The sequence below is a fragment of the Tyto alba genome, unplaced genomic scaffold (genome assembly GCF_018691265.1).
Source record: "Tyto alba isolate M040663 unplaced genomic scaffold, T.alba_DEE_v4.0 Super-Scaffold_20, whole genome shotgun sequence".
In the NCBI taxonomy this organism is placed as follows: domain Eukaryota; kingdom Metazoa; phylum Chordata; class Aves; order Strigiformes; family Tytonidae; genus Tyto; species Tyto alba.
This window is the reverse complement of record NW_024881283.1, coordinates 7662178-7678730: the sequence shown is the minus strand read 5'-3', so window position 1 is coordinate 7678730 and position 16553 is coordinate 7662178. Positions and strand designations below refer to the sequence as shown.

General features: G+C 40.5%; 1 protein-coding gene across 7 annotated transcripts in view; it reads left to right on the top strand.

The window, feature by feature from the left end:
- The window catches only part of SRRM1 (serine and arginine repetitive matrix 1), an 18560-nt gene extending 7690 nt beyond the window's left edge, over positions 1 to 10870 (top strand). For 3 of the 7 annotated variants that reach the window (XM_033003196.2, XM_033003192.2, XM_042793638.1), the window contains 13 exons: positions 1 to 4; positions 471 to 674; positions 1222 to 1341; positions 2895 to 3166; positions 3311 to 3391; positions 3730 to 3816; positions 4468 to 4612; positions 4866 to 4907; positions 6806 to 6910; positions 7247 to 7708; positions 8582 to 8768; positions 9493 to 9687; positions 9887 to 10870. The exon at positions 1 to 4 is cut by the window's left edge. In XM_033003196.2, coding sequence (XP_032859087.2) covers positions 1 to 4; positions 471 to 674; positions 1222 to 1341; positions 2895 to 3166; positions 3311 to 3391; positions 3730 to 3816; positions 4468 to 4612; positions 4866 to 4907; positions 6806 to 6910; positions 7247 to 7708; positions 8582 to 8768; positions 9493 to 9687; positions 9887 to 9991 — 2009 coding nt within the window. In that variant the 3' untranslated portion in view covers positions 9992 to 10870. The remainder of the gene's footprint in view (positions 5 to 470; positions 675 to 1221; positions 1342 to 2894; positions 3167 to 3310; positions 3392 to 3729; positions 3817 to 4467; positions 4613 to 4865; positions 4908 to 6805; positions 6911 to 7246; positions 7709 to 8581; positions 8769 to 9492; positions 9688 to 9886) is intronic. The other 4 variants (XM_033003195.2, XM_033003194.2, XM_033003199.2 and 1 more) reach the window with 4 other exon arrangements.
- Positions 10871 to 16553: the final 5683 nt, after the last annotated feature.

The following is a 16553-nucleotide window of genomic DNA, read 5'->3' as shown; positions in this document are numbered from 1 at the left end:
ACAAGTAAGTGTGATAACTTTGTGTGTCGAACTATGTATTGCCTTTTAAACAGTGGAAATTATCTTAATACCTTTTGGAATTTGATTTGTCTCACAGTCTCCCTGCAGCGGCAAAAGAATTTATTTAATAATCTTCAGTAAGATTTCTTTCTTCCTGTGTAGAATTCTAAAGGCAGTATGCTTAGCTGCCACTGTGGTTTCATTGTCCTGGACACGTCTTCCACTTCTGGCAATGTCATCTTGTTTTCTAGCAAGTTGAGCCATAGCCTGTATATTACTTTTTCTTCTCTTTGCATCACTGTACCATGTTTTATTTATTTTCACAGTTTTGGAGCGGGATGTCTTAACATCTAGTTAGAGGATGGGCAGGAGAATGTTCCTTGTAGGGCAATATTGTTCCGGCTTCTAAAACGTTACTTCATGGCCTGTGGTTTGTGTGTGCTTATAAATTAAGTCTTTATTTTTAACAGTGATATCCCAAAAGCTCCTAAACCAGAACCTCCTGTACCAGAGACTAAGGAAACTTCACCAGAACGTAATTCAAAGAAGGAGAGAGAGAAGGAGAAAGAGAAGACTCGTCAAAGATCCCCAACTCGGTCCAAGTCAAGGTCAAGATCTCGATCACGTTCTCCGTCTCATTCTCGACCAAGAAGGCGTCATAGATCACGGTCAAGGTAGGACTTCAGTTTCTCTTGGTTGTGAAGGTTGAGAATGGAATATTTTCTTCTGAAGGTGCCACTTAATATAATGTTCTCAGTTGCAGTAGTGGTGTTTTTAGAGGTGTTGAGTTATGGATGTTTTAGGCCAAATGAGAAGGATGCATTCAGTGGATAAACGTGTTCAGAAGTTGTTTTCTTCCTATCAGTTCATGAGAAGATGCTGGCAGTGACTCACACTGACTGGAGAAGGAATGCTGAGTGTGGCACTTGTTAGATAGTGGGAATTGTGTAGCCTTCTTTTAGGAGAAAGGTTTGATGTTGAAGATACTGTAAATGACCTTTTTTTCACCTTTTTTTGGATTATTTTACTACTTCGTATAGAGGTGTTGGTAAACTTCAAAGCACTGACTGTGTCTGTACACTTTGCATCATAATCTAAATGCTACTTTAAAGTGATGCACTTGGAGAAAAGCAACTTTTTACGCTCAGTGCCCTGAGGATACATTTCCTCAAATCTGAAAATTAGATAGCTGCTTTTCATTTGAATTTTTGATTATGACAGGTCTTACTCCCCTAGAAGGCGACCGAGCCCAAGACGACGGCCATCTCCAAGGAGGAGGAGCCCTCCAAGGCGAATGCCTCCCCCACCCAGACACAGAAGAAGCAGATCCCCTGTGAGGCGGTAAGATTCCCTTTTCTGAGCCAATTGAAAATGTGAAACTTTGAAAGTTGAAGGGAGCATTAGTTGTGAGGAATGAGTGTTATCAAAATTACCTTGTTCATCTTACCTTAGTGCTGTCAGGTGTATGATTTGAGTGATGTAAAAGCTGCAGTGTCATACTTCATAAGTGTGTTGTGGGGGAACATAATAGTAGCTGTGAAACGATTTCGAGTTGAAATAGTAATGAAAATATCACCTTCTGAAGAGTAGCAATTTCAGAACTCTGACTTCAAATGGCTCTGGATATCTCTCAGCGTAGATTGACATGACATCTTCTATGACTTTTTTTGCTGAAGTCTTAATGTTTGTTTGTTTTTTGTTTTTTTTTTTTTTTTTCCTGCCCGGGGAAAAAATTAGAACAAGTAACTGGATAACTGAATTTTACTTGTTAGGAGTTTTTTAATTATGACTTACATTTCCATCACATAAAATGAAAATCAAAATTAAATTTTGACTGAAATGTGTTTCTTTGTATTCTTTTGCTTTAAAAAAATCTTCAAGGTCTGCTTTCTGGTGTTGAAGGTTACATTTTTACAGCATAAGCAGTTGTTCTAGTAGCAAAGCCCTGAGTTGCCTTGCAAAGAAAACTGTGTACTTACAGCAATGTCAAAACAGACATTTGTCTTCATAGGAAAAGAATAGATTCATATCCTCTTCATAGGAATAGAATTAAATGGATGCTTCCTGTGTACGGCAGTTGTTCTTTTTTAGGAAGGAAGAGTTCTTCCTTTTTATGACAAGGTGATGACTATTCTTCTTTTTTTTTTCCTGAGTTTGTAAAGATGTTCATTTCACACAGTTACTGGGAAAACTGTGAAAAGTATCAAACAAGTACGTTGCAAGATGTACAAGAGCTCCCTTTCAGCAAATGTTTATCTCGCTCAAGGTAGGGTTTCTTTTTTCCAGGTTCTCAGGAATTCTGCAGCCAAAGGTGGATTCTGCAGGTACACAATTGCAACAGAACTTGCCACAAATTTTGCCGCAGAATTCTAGAGGCCCTACCTTTTTAAAATTGCAAAGTAAAGATGAAAGACTAAAACATAAGAATGGATAGATTGGTTCTGAATTGTTAAGTTGTCTGAAATTTTTACCTCCTGGTATAAAAACTTTTTAGTGTACTTGCACACTAAACTCTTAAACAGATCTGTTCTGAAGATCTTTAAATCACATGTGCTAACATGGAGAATTCTCTTAACTGTCCAAAAGTTAGAGAGCCCAAGCAAAACTAATTGCTCCCAAGAGAAAAGCTTAGTTGTAGTCTGTAGATTGACAGAAAGCAAGCAAAGGTAACACTAACAATTTTTTGCTCACTATGTAGTTTAAAAATAACTGTGAAAGATTGGTTGTTATTCTCCTCTTCTACAAACCAAGTGTTGGAGGCTGTCCACCATGTTTTGGAAGTGCTGTTGTATGTGGCTCTATATATATGCTTGCAAACAAATGCAGTTTTGTGTTCATGCTCAAACATTTCTTAAGCTGGCTAGTCAGAATCTAATGTTATATTTGATTTACAGGAGAAGACGGTCATCAGCATCCTTATCTGGCAGTAGCTCTTCCTCCTCCTCCTCGCGTTCCCGATCACCACCAAAGAAACCACCTAAAAGAACTGTATCCAGTCCTCCTCGTAAAACGCGTAGGCTCTCTCCTTCCGCCAGCCCTCCTAGGCGGAGGCACAGACCATCCCCGCCAGCAAGTCCACCTCCAAAACCACGCAGGTCTCCGACACCCCAGCAGTCAAATCGTGCAAGAAAAAGCCGTGGCTCTGTTTCGCCTAGCAGAGCGTCAGGTAATGAATTAAAAATTTGTATTCCAGCAGCTTTATCATTTTCGGCATTTCTTTTCTCAAAGATGGTGTGTACAGTTTGCATGAGCAGAAAAGCGTGCAAGAATGTGCTGAATTACAACTGAGTTATGTGACTTTGTCTTTTAGCAACCAAACATAAGAGTACTGAAAAAAGAGAATCTCCTTCGCCAGCACCAAAACCAAGGAAAGCAGAACTGTCTGAATCAGGTATGGCTCTCGCTTCTGAACACTGGTTTTGGCTGGGGTTTTAATCAAAGATGCAGGACAATAACAGGTAGTGCTGAACCCTCTTGATAGACTGGCATTGAAAGCAAGAGTTTTCAGAAGTATAAAGATGAGTACTTGTGCTGCCTCAAACATTTCTATCCAAGCTTTCTTGGAAAAAAGCTCAGCCAAAGTGTATTCCAGCCTCAATGTTATCTTCAGATTTGGGGGTGTGGGGAAGCATCCTTGATGATCTACTGTAAAACGACTTTGCTTCTGCCTGAATAAGGTGGATTTGTATCTTCGGTTTAAATATTCTGTCCATGTATGTACCTTTTCAGAAGAAGATAAAGGAGGTAAAATGGCTGCAGCAGACTCTGTTCAACAGAGGCGTCAGTACAGGCGGCAGAATCAACAGTCTTCATCTGGTATGGATGACAGATTTCCTAAAACTGGATTGTAGTTTACTTTTGCAGGAAGTAGTTAAGTTCAAATACTGATTAAAATTACTTGCTATGTGCACTGCAGTGCTATTGTAAACTTAATTATAGATTTACCATTCGTAATTAAGTCACTTTATTGTTCATGAAGAATAAAGTATAACTTTTAAACCTTATGATATCCCTTGTTAATGGGTTTGCATCTTTAAAAGTTGCACTTTTAAACTCTTATCACACACACAAATATTGTTTGCTATGAATTAGTTAATTTGTTGTTGCAACAGATTATTTCCTGATATTTTGGATTCTTTTATGCTTGAGATCAGTGAATTAATCTGGGCCTGGTACAGGTTTTTGTCCACTTAATGTTTTTATAAGTAACTGTGGTTCACCTTTTAAATTGCCTGGCTAGTCAAATTATAAGTGGACAGTTAGGTTGCTGCAAATATTTTTACCCAGCTCCAATGGATTTATTTATCACTCTGACTAACATTTTTAGTTGAATTGCTTTTAAAAGGAGGCTTCTTATTTTGTGGGAGAGGAGGTTAGTAGTGTAAGCTGTAGTAGGACCCTATCAGTAACTGTGTTAACAGTGTCATGAGAATAATTTTCCAGAGAGTGATTCTTCTACATTTATAGATTCTGGTTCTTCATCTTCATCTGAAGAGGAAAGACCTAAAAGGTCCAATGTGAAGAATGGGGAGGTTGGTAGACGCCGACGCCATTCACATTCACGCAGTCCATCACCGTCTCCACGAAAACGACAGAAGGAGTCCTCCCCTCGGTAATTTCTTCTTAAGTTGAACATAACTGATGGGTTTTTTCTAACTAGTTAATGTTGTTGTTTACCTGCTATGTCAGCAAATACACAACAGAATTAAGTCATGTCCAGTTTTCCCAATCTTGTTGCAAGATTGCATGCTTGTTATGCTCATTTGGTAAGAGTTACTCTAAACTTTATTTGAATATGTTAATTTTTGCTTTAAATATATGGCAGATAGATTTGTTTTGTTTTGTTTTTCCTCCACTGCTATCAGGATGCAGATGGAAAAGAGGTGGCAATCGCCAGTGATGAAAAGGTTGGTTAGAAATTAATCCATTAAATAGGACTTACGTATAGAAAATCACTTGGACAGACTGTCATTTACTTCGTCATAGATAAGTATTTGCCATCCTTTGGGCTTGCACACTCAAAGTAACGAGGTGAGGGAAATTCAGGCTGGTCTGTTCCTTAATGTGTTGGGTCTGGGACCATTTCACTGGCAAAAGAAGAAAAGAAAAAAAAAAAAGAAGGAACATCTGCTCTGTCTCTGCTCACTATTTGTTAATTCACGTAAACTTGTAACAGCTAATAACATTAATGTTGTTAGCATCTTACTGATGCCTGAAAACAACTGAATGCTTGTATTCAGGAGTCTTCCTATTCCATATACACAGACTTGAAAGATGGGTGAGCATTACTTTGTATTCTTGTTGGCATTGATGTTGTGGCTAAAACTCCTTTACACTTCCGATGAGTGATTAAGATCTTGATGTTTTGAGTCATAGATAATTGGAATTTTCAAAAGTCTCATTCATCAGTTCATTAGATATTTGGAACTACTAGTAGTAGACAAATAGTAGACTAGTAGTGAACACTTATTTTATTTTCTCTTTTCTTGTGTAGGCATTGTTGTTAACACTTGTTTGCGAAATTGTTTGCTCTGTGTTAATCTCAGAATATAGGAAGGTGCTGGAAGCTGGGTGCTTGATGGGTTTATTAATGTGATATAATGACACTTGTGAGCAATCTGTAATTAAGAGCTAGAATATAGTTGCAGCATACGTAATAATGTATGAGATTAAGTATGACTACATCTACAGATATAGACCATTCTAATTACGGATCTTCTCAAATAATTCTGTGTAAAATAGATTAGAATTCAAAGATCTTAATCTGTTTTGCAACATACTAAATTCACCTACTGCCTATTGTGTAAGTACACATTCAATTAGGGCAACCATGGGATTTGAAGGCTGGTATTTTTTCAGGTCATAGCAAAAATGTTGTCTTTTGGAGCAAACTCATCAATAAAAAGTATAGCTCATTGGCTTGGATTGGCTACTGTATTTGAAATCAAATCTCAGTTTATGTAGATGAGCTTCTTTGCTTTTTCATTACTCTTGGTTTTTTCTTTATCCAGTCATTTTATCCAAATTGCTTTACAAAAAAAAGGAATGCTTTACTTTACAAAACACCAATATTCCTCTCTTTTAAAAAAACTCTAGGAAAGGATGTGTTCGATTAAAAGTTCCCCTCCCAGAAGTCTGTAAACTTTGCAGAGCAGAAAATGGCTCATTTTTTGAATAATTTTAATCCCGATAGCTGCAGTTTAGCCACAACTCTGATTTTTCTCTTAATTTCAAGAAATAAGTAATTTTGTTTTCAGATCTATAGCTAAAAGCTGTGTTCAGGAGTACAGTCTCACACTTTCTAATCTGATCCAGCTTCAGACTGCAGCTGAAGGCAGCTTTGGTGTGACAGAGCTGGGCATTCCCAGGTCCTCCCTTGTGTTGGGTCTAGCAGTCGTGTCACTGTGAGGACAAGGAGGTGTTTTAGTTGGGTTGGTCTCCTGGTGGGTCAGGAACCTGGTCTGCCTCGTTAGATTCAGTGCAAGGGAAGGGCAGAAATGAGCTTTCAGGAGAAGAAAATGGGAGAGTTGGGCTTTGTCTTTGGCTACAGGACGTGAATAGACCAGGTTAAGCAGAGTGTGAGATTGATGGGTGTTGCAGTGGGATTTGAAAATTATAGTAAAATTATGTGTTGTCTCGCACTTTTTAGGAAGACAAGTGTATTTTTTTTCCATCTTATAACAGAATTTGATTTTGAAATGCATGAATAAGTTGATTTTTGTATAGCGAATACAGAAGAACAAACAAAAGAAAATATCTCCTGGCTCAATTGCAACTTTTCTGAGAAATCCCTTTATCTCTTTAGCAGGAGGAGGAGAAGTCCATCGCCCCCACCAGCCAGGCGGCGACGCTCGCCGTCACCTGCCCCCCCTCCCAGGCGGCGGCGGTCCCCTTCATTACCTCGCCGAAGGTAGCATATTGCATTTTTGTCATGAAGTGGCAGCTTTTGGTTAGTTGACTTCCAGCTATGACATGTAAAAAGAAATGCCATGACACCAGTTCCTTGATTGACAGCTTACTGAGGGGAGCATGGTTTTGCTAGTGAGATTTTGTGTGGTAGGATATCATTTGATTACTGTACGAAATACAGAATAACACCCATTAAGCTGATTTTCAAAAAATTTGGTGTTAAATGAAGTTTTAAACAGTTTTTAGAGGAGTTTTTTTCCCGCTCTTTGGGTGGCTTGCTAGACACCTGTGACTAATTCACATGCCTGTGGCACCTGAACATTAGTGTTCTTTGTAGGTCTCCATCACCACCCCCACGCAGACGCTCGCCTTCTCCACGGAGATACTCTCCACCGATACAGAGACGATATTCTCCTTCTCCACCACCTAAGAGAAGAACAGCTTCTCCTCCTCCCCCACCTAAACGAAGGGCATCACCTTCTCCACAGTCGAAACGCAGAGTCTCCCATTCACCACCGCCAAAACAAAGGGGCTCACCGACCGCGAAAAGGCGTTCACCTTCCATATCTTCTAAACACAGGAAGGGGTCTCCTCCCAGTAGGTCCAATCGGGAAACACGTTCTCCACCACAAAACAAAAGGCATTCACCTTCACCACGGCCTAGAGCTTCTCATACCTCTGCAAGCCCACCACCACCACGAAGGGGAGCTTCAGCTTCACCCCAGCGAAGACAGTCTCCATCTCCAAGCACTAGACCCATCAGGAGGGTGTCAAGAACACCAGAACCTAAGAAGACAAAGTAAAAAAACCCATCTTTGTTAGCAGTGGTTTTGTGAGGGGTTGTTTGTGGGTTGTTTTTTTTTTTTGCATGTTTTGGTTTAATGCAGTGGGAATAGCTAGGGAATCACATTAAAATGATTCTTGTATCTTGAGATTGCTCAAGTGTTGGTGGCTCTGTTTAGTTTCTACCATTATAACATTGATTTTCAGAAGTTTATTTAGGTTGGAAGCATCTGTTAAAATAAAGTACAACATGGGAAGAAGCATTAACGAAGCTTTCTATAGAGTTTGAGGGGTCTTTCAATAGCACTGAGACTGGGCGGATAAGTTCTGTTTCTAGCTTTGTTTAAAGAAAAATGAACTTTTTTATTTTAAACCTAACTGCAGAAGGGAACCAACACTTTTCATTAGCTGATAAATCATAAGTGGTCACCCAAGAAAAACTGCTAAAATTATAAATTATCTTTTTTTAGTGTGATGCTGCTCTTATGAGCAATTAGTCAAAAGTATGGTGCTGGCTTATAATTTTTTGCAGAAAGAAGATGTAGCTGAATGTAATGTCTTGCACTCTTCATTGGATGATCAAATAGCACTGCTATTCTCTTGACTTTTAATGTGTTTATAAATTAATCATATCAGCAGAAAGGGAGCAATCATTTCTGACCAACGGTAGTATTGTTTAACAAGCTATCAAGTTGCCATATCCTTGCGCATTACACGGCAGTTTTAGATTATTTTGCCTTTTGTAACATAAGCCGGCAAAGTAACTAATAATTTTTTAAGTGGCAGTTTAAGCAAGTTATAAGCACATGTGTTCGTTTGGCTTTGTTGATAATTTTTACTTTCTTGTTTTGTCTCTTTTATCACTAATTGTGGCTCCTTTGTTTTTCAGGGCTTCCACACCAAGTCCACGATCTGCGAGGCGAGTGTCGTCTTCACGGTCTGCGTCAGGATCACCTGAGCCAGCACCGAAAAAGCATCAAGGACCTCCATCTCCCACTCGGTCCCGCTCTCCCTCTGCAAACTGGTCACCTGCAAAAAAGGCTAAAAGCCCAACTCAGAGCCCATCACCTGCAAGGGTATTTGTTTGATAATAAAAGCACTACTACTTTGGGTTATATGACAAGTTATTTTCATGAAGTCTTAGCTGCTGAAAAGCTCTAAGCTTATTCACCTGTAAAACAAAAATCCTTGGAGTGATTTTTCACTGGTAAAAGCAATCTGTAACACAAAATTTTCAAACTTAACATCTGAGTCTGAAAAAAAGTGCTGTTATATATAAATTTTAATTTCTGGAAGAAAAGACTTTCCCATTTCACGGTGTACAGAGTGAGGTGGTCTTACTTACACTTAGTACATACGTGCAAGCTCAGGCTATTCCTAGGAGGAAGACAACAGATTGTTTGGCATCCTTACCTGTTCTCCAAAGGGGTTTCCTAGGGCCACTTCCATTCTTTGCCAGAGGAGTGTTTGAGGGAGTTAGGCTCCACCTGCAATATTAATTTTTATGAAGAAGCTTGCCTGTCACTGCTGTGACCAGCTTAGCCAGTCTGTGTGGTGTTAATGTTCTGTTTTAAACAGGCACGGCACAGCTGTGCGTTGCAATATCTGTCTTCTAGGATTGCCTCTGTCGATTGATTTGGGAATGTGATTTTCCTCCAGTTCTGAAGGCTGTGTTGAGTTTACTGAGTTTCAGATGTTGCTCAGCCTGTTCACGTTTCCCAGGATGGTTGCGGGCTTGTTTTAACAACATTTTGAAGCCTTAGGAATGAGTTGTAATAACTATTGAATTGTTTGTTACAGAATTCAGATCAAGAAGGGGGTGGAAAAAAGAAGAAGAAAAAGAAGGATAAGAAGCATAAAAAGGATAAAAAGCACAAGAAACACAAAAAACATAAGAAGGAGAAGGCTGCGGCGGCTGCAGCAGCTGCTGCCGTGGCTGCAGCAGATACCACCTCAGCACAGGAAGACCAGGAAGCAGAGACAGAACCCAAGAAGGTAGGAGTTTGGTACCTATGCTTCACGTTTTAAGAGTATAAGAAAATAGGGGTTGATGAATGTACCCGGTGCTCTTGATGTTCTAAACAGCAGACTTACTTGGGAAAATGCAGCTTAGTGTCGCATGATTTTGCTTGATGAGGGCTGCAGCCTGGCTTAGCGTTCAGTGTTTGAAAAAACGCTTTTTCTTTGTTCGAAGGAGACGGAAAGTGAACCAGAAGACAACCTTGATGATCTAGAAAAACACCTGCGAGAGAAGGCACTGAGGTCAATGAGGAAGGCGCAAGTGTCACCACCATCCTAGGCTGAATCCTTTGATATAATGTACATTTTATTTGGTTTGTACTCAGAATTCAATTTCAAATTGCTAAATGTGTTTGAGCTTTAGAATATAACATTTGTTGTAATAATTGCTAGGTTGAGGTTCACCATGTACAAAGGGCATGGATTTACATTACAAAAGGTGTCCACAGTGTACTAGTGACATTCTTTCATTGACAGTCAACATAATTTCATTTAGAGTGAGACTTTTTAGAAGCAGTAGGAATTTGTTTTGAAGGTCTTAAACATGACCGTCAATTCCCTAGTTTCTTTGAAATTCAACAGAGCCTTTAGCATAATTTGTGAGGGTCTCATTTGACTTCTTTTATATCCACTTACATTACGCTACTAACCTTTGTGGTTCGTAAGCTTGCCCAGAAGTAAAACCACTGCAGAATTACCGAGGAAGTACAGATATTTTAATGCTTTCTACTGTTGCCTGTATAGTCTCCATTGAAGCGAATCAAAAATAGCAATTTAGAATGGTACACAAATGAAAGCATGTTGTTTACCAGGACACTGTGGGTTTATATTGATGTAACATGTTGATTTGGAACACTGGAATTTCATTTGTATTTTTATGTTCTTTTTTTAAAGGGCAGTTTCCATGATCAGCAGTCCCAGAAAAAAATTCCTTCAGTTACATAAATTTTGTTTGTGCGATGTCGTTGCCCCATTCATAAATCTTGTCTCGTTATGGTTCTTCTGAATGGTATAAGCAACTTTCAGAGATGTGGTCTTTGAAAGTTTGAGGAACCTGAACTTTGGATATTGTCATGTTTTCACTGTTTTTTGTTTTTGTTTTTTTAACTAAAGCTATATAAAGCTTGTGGATTAAACAAAATAAATTTCTAAATTTAAACAGATGTTGGCTATTTTTATATGAACATTTACATTTGCTAATCAGCTTTCTTTTATACAGGGTTAATGAATACAGATATGAAAAAGTATTTGATCCAGTATGCTGGCTTCTGGAAAACCGGGGCTTTAGTTTTTAACTGTCCTGGGGTAGCAGAAATAGCCCTTTGTTAACTCCGTGATGCTCCTGTTGTGTCTGGATTGGTGTTCTTGCAAAGCAAGAGTAAAACAGTCTACCTGGTCAGCACTCTGTCAGGATGGATCAGCTTAAAACAAACAAACAAACAAAATATTTGCTGGTGAGAATTGCTTGTCAGAGCAAGTAAAACGTTTTGAGGTCCTGCAAAAAATTAATGGCAGGTTTGCAGTAACTGACTTACAAGCTTCAGTCATGTCACCACTGGTTTGAATGCTCATCTAAAGAATCCTGGTGGCTCGCTGCCTTTTTCATAGTCATATTTGAAACTTGCTGGATTGCTAGTGTCGAATTTTTTTAAAAATTCAAGCTGTTTCTGAAATCAAGTCAATTCTGAAGTCTGAGGTTCCTCTGGAAGGAGGACTGGACCGTGCTTTTGAAAATTTTTGTCCTGCATCTGAGGTAGATGTGATGTGCACAGTTAAGTGTAGATATTTGAGTAGTCTTTTTACTCGACATCGTGTAGCATTTTAAAATAAAACAGGTATTATGTAGATATTGGATGGAAGGGGATATCTTTAAAGTAGCCTTCTTCTGCACTTCCTTATATGCTGAATCTTTTGTTTCTTAGCATAAGTATACATTGTATGCTAAAGTGCTTGTAAACTTAGTTCAACAAGACTTGAATGTTGAGTATCATCTGTTATTAAATGTGTATAATAAATTCCAAGAACTTTCTGGACAAACACATTTTAAAAAGTACATCTGAGTGAATTTGGTGCTTATGAAACCACAGAACCTAACAAGGGATCGTGCTAATCTCTTCGCCTCGCTCATTTTCTTTTTTCCCCGTGATGTTCTTTGGCAGCACAAATGATTCTGAAATTCAGTCTTAAAAGACCGTGTGCAGTCTTCACGAGGGCTTAATGCCTCGTTCTTTACACTCTGAATCTTTGATCTGGGTTTTGTGACCTCTGTGTGCCTTTTAATCTTAGGACTAATAGAAGTTCTTTAAATATATTCAGTACCTGAGTCACTGACTGCTTATCTTCCCTCACGCCTGTTTTTCATCTCCTGCCTCCAGGGCTGCACTTTGATAAAGGACTTCACTGTTGATTTTGGACATGGATTTTGGCCACGGAGGCAGGCCAGACCTTCCCAAGACTCAGGTCTTTCGCCACCTTTTTCTCCTTTGGAGTTTCTGTTGGAGTTTCTGTTGTTAGGTACTTCCTTTTTTTTTTTTTTAAGCGTCTATCCACAGAGAATGGTTTAAAAAGAGCAGTTAAATATGCTTTTTAAGAAGAGTATAAGTTCTAAATTGTGTTTAGCTTAATACTTTAATTCCTTCCAACTTAGCTGTTCTTTCAAATACTAACATTGCATTCAGGCACCAGTGAAGTGATAGCAAGCCTCTTGTCTTCTCATGAGCTACTCCCCTGCTCCTTGCTGCTCTGAACGCCGCTGCAGAGGTGCTTTTTAGCACCAAATCACTCCGCTGGGGTGATTTGCTTGGCCTTTTGCTTGCTCCTGCACTGTGAAACGCTGTCCTGGTGAACTGTTGACTTACATCCTTGGATTCCTTTCCTGATCCTCTGTAATTAAGCTCCCGTCATCCAAAACCAAACTCGTCTGATCTGTTCACCACTTGATCTTCTCGGTTAACCTCTTATCTCTGTTTTTCAAGCCTTTTATTTGTACTCGGCCTGCTGTAGTTCAGAAAGTAACCGTGTCGGGTGCCTCGTGCAGCACGGCAGAACCTCTGGTGCATGAATGGTGCTTGCTCTTTTTGTTCTGAACCTGCTAACACTGTATGTTTGCTTGTTAATCAGGGCTGCCTTCCTGAAACGACAGATACAGGGGCTTAGACAGGTGACTTGCTGGAATAACTATATCTAACTACGCAAAAAGAAATTTAATAAATTCAAGTTTAATTGCACTGTGTAATTTAGATGAGAATGAGTCCACAGGAGTGAACGTAAGGATGAAGTGAGTCACTGGCAGGTCAATATCTGTAGTTCATAACAAAGAAATGTGTTTGCTGTGTCAACAGATGGGACAATAGCAGGTGTGTGTGCAGTAGTTTGAAGTTTATAGAAAGGCAGTGTTGGATTATTAAGTTTTTCCACTTCTGTGACTCCGGAAATTTTTCTCGGGAGTTCTGTGGACCACCTTCCTGAGCTCCACCGCTGCAGTTTTACACCCTGGAACTAATTAATGAATCGCCTTAACGTTCAGGACCAAGACTGTTCTACTGTTGGTCTGGAAAACGCCTGGAGGTCCCTGCAGGCCGCCGTAACGCGAATGACACCGCGCAGCGCTGAGGCAGAGTTCCGTGCTCAGAGCTGTGACTAAACCTTCGCCCGCTAAAGCTCACGCTCAGCCCCGCCTTGTCGGACACGACTGGATCCTGAGCAGAGGCCCAGGCCTGGGGTGGTGCGGGCTGCGCTGGGAGGAGGGCATTTGTGCACTCAACTTGGTTCCTCCAACCCCAAACCAACTACTAGGTGTGTTCTGGTGTAAAGAGCACTGCTGTCGGCAGAGTAGCTTGCGCCAGGGCCTTCAATTTTTTGGCTGAATTTCGTTTCAGTTGGGGGTGTGTGTGTGTGTGATAACTTATGTTTTAGTGTAGGATCATATGCTCATAAAGCCTTGAATCCTCTGCTTAGAGCCCCTTGGGTGTTGTGTGTGTGTCCAGCCAGGCAGTCCCAGCACTGACGGGACGCGATTCTCGGCCGGAGTCCAAGGCCGTAGTAGAGAGGGAGACCTGCTGTTCTTGGGGTGCCACCTTCCCCGTGGCTTTCCAGCTTCCTTCGCTTTGAGTAGTGACTTGATTTCCCTCTTGTACAATTTTTTTCTTCTCCACTGTCATATTCACAGAACTTCCCCGTGGAATTTTTTGTTTCTCTTGATCAGGTCTCACTCATTGTTACTGTAAAAGTAATACATCTCTTTAAGGATAAGAAATGATATTATGAAATCTGAGAACAATGGCGTAGGCAGTTGTGTATTTCCAGACTTTAATCAACAGTTTGACTTCCAAACTTTACTTCAACTCCCCTAGAAGGAGTTCAAAGAAGTGGTAACTGCTCAAGCCCCTTCAGCTGTGGCACGAAGGGAAGATGGAGATCGTTCCCTGCTGGCTGGATGTAGGTGATGTCCTGTAACAGTGACTCTTACCTGAGCTCTTTCAGAAATCAGAGTCAGCTGCCTAAAGTGCAGCAGGAACGTTGCCTCTTTCCTGCTCTATTACCTTCCTGAATGCCTAACATACATCAAGTGTTTATCTCGTAACCCTGTCTTTGTTTCAAGCTAGGTTCTGGCTGAAGGAAGCAGTTTGACTTAAGTTTTCTCTCGTTCAGGTTTAGTTCTGGCTTGGTAGCCTTTCCTTCCACTAAGAGGGAAGCTTAGCTAACATCCATCACGCTTAAAAATCTTCCGGTCCTCTTATGATAATTTGTGTTTGCTTCCTCGGTTGCCTGGAGGCAATCAGCATGCAAATGTGTGGGCAGATTGTTTATGTGCCCAATCCTGTGCCTGGATTAAGCCTCGGGAAGATGGCTGGGAAGAGTGGGATTTGGTTTCATTGACCTTAAAGCAGTAGAACAACCACCACACAGCTGGAGGTGATCTGCTCTTGTTCAGGGGGGTGGTCTTCAATTATTCCCTGCAGATTTGTCAAGGAGACATTTGGCTGTTTTGCCGGGTGGGGTGAAGGGAGCTAAAGCAGGTGGGGGGTTCTGTAGGCGCCTCGGATGCTTCTGCGCCGTCCACATTTAGCAGCTGAAGATGCTTCTGAGAAGGGGGATTCAGCTTAGGGAATCTGTGTGGTTTTACCTAAAAAAAAAAGAAAGTATTTCGTTGTTTGTTTTTTGGTTTTTTTTTTTTTTTTTTCCTCAAATGCAAGCTGCAGTTCTTGCCGGGCTGTGCCTTTTGGGATATCCTCGAAGAAGCAGAGACAGGAGCTGCTCCCCCCGACCCCTTTGGGGGATGCGTTTGCAAAGCCCTTCACCAGGTGGGGCTGGGGGCTGGAGGGAGGGACTGGGGGGGAAGGGCCACCTCCATACCTGGCTTCTACCATTTAAATCGAAAGTAGATTTCAATATGTTTCAAGATGAATCGCTGTTTAAAACCGTATCTGTTAAAGTCTAATTTATAGTTGCCTATTGAAAAGTTCAGTAACTCTCAGGAAACGACACTGGAAGTTGGGCACGAAGCCTCAGTTGTAAGAACACTGGTGCAGAACTTGAGTCTGTGACCCAAACATCCAAAGATTTGGGTGTTTTCATGGGAGAATAGCATTATTAACATCGTAAAGTAGTCTTTAAGTAGGGGTGGTTCTTCACTAAGAGAAAGTTTAATTTCCTCGGAGTGTGAAAAGGAAATAGTGCTGGTCTCACTTGCCCTGTTCACTAGAGCATCAGCTCTTGATGACCACTAATGCAGAACAGACGCGTAGTGTGGCAAACATTTTTTCAAAGAAAAACATGGAAAATGGACCAAACTTCACCAAAGCTGTTTTCAGCTCTGCAAGTGTTGAAGGAAGAGGCATGCTTTGTGCTGTCTTGAGCTTGGAAAGGACAGCAAGGCAGTAAAAAAAGCAAAATTCCTCAAACTGATTTAATTCCAGGCAGTGAAGAAACAGCCGGACTGAGCTTGTCCATGAACCTACCAAAGTAGCCTGGGAATCGGTCAGCTTGTGAAGAGGCAAATGGCTGTTAAAATAATCAGTCACTGCAAAACAACTGGGGAAAAAAAAAATATTCTCGTGTTTCTTTTGCGTTAATTAACTTTCACCTAAAGGCCATTTGGCAAAATGAGTAAAAATTGTTGTGGTAGTGAAAAAAAAAAAAAAGTATTTAACAAAACCTGAACACATGTATGTTAACCATGTGTGGTAACAGTTTAAAAGTGTCCAGGGATGATGTATTAAATTCACAAAACTCGATACAGCCTCAAATTCAGAGTCAAGAGATTAATGAAGTGTAAATCACACCCTTCAAGGTTCCGCCAATTACCTTCCTTAAGAAAAATGAAACTACAAATACGAAATAGGATAAAACCGATTAGTCGAAAAGATGCTTCCTGTCTGCTAATTTAAACAAGGATTAGTGATTTAAATTAATTCAGCACGCTCCTAAGAACCACTGGTTCCACCCCTCCCTTCTGGAGCAAGATAAAGCCTCGAGCTCTCGGCCTCTTGCTAGAGCTGAGCCCGGTGTCTTCACGGCTGCTGCTGGAGGCGAGCGAGCGGCTGAGGTGGTGAGGGCAATTTCTACGTCTGGACTAGCAAAGCCGGCCCTGGCCTGGTGTAGATTTGGGCCAGTTAATTGGATTTTGTATCTTCACTTCTCCTCTGCAAGCGGTTTTGCCCGTTTCACCAGTCTGGGGATGAGCCGAAAGCTGTTGCTTACAGGAGAAGGATCACAGCCAGTTTGTCACAGTGCTAAAAGTGCTACTGGAAAAGAGGTTTTCTGTTGTTTCCTGGTTTGTTTTTTTTTTTTCCTTTTTTTTTTTTTTTCTTTTTTTTCCCCCAGTCTTTCATTTAAAAACA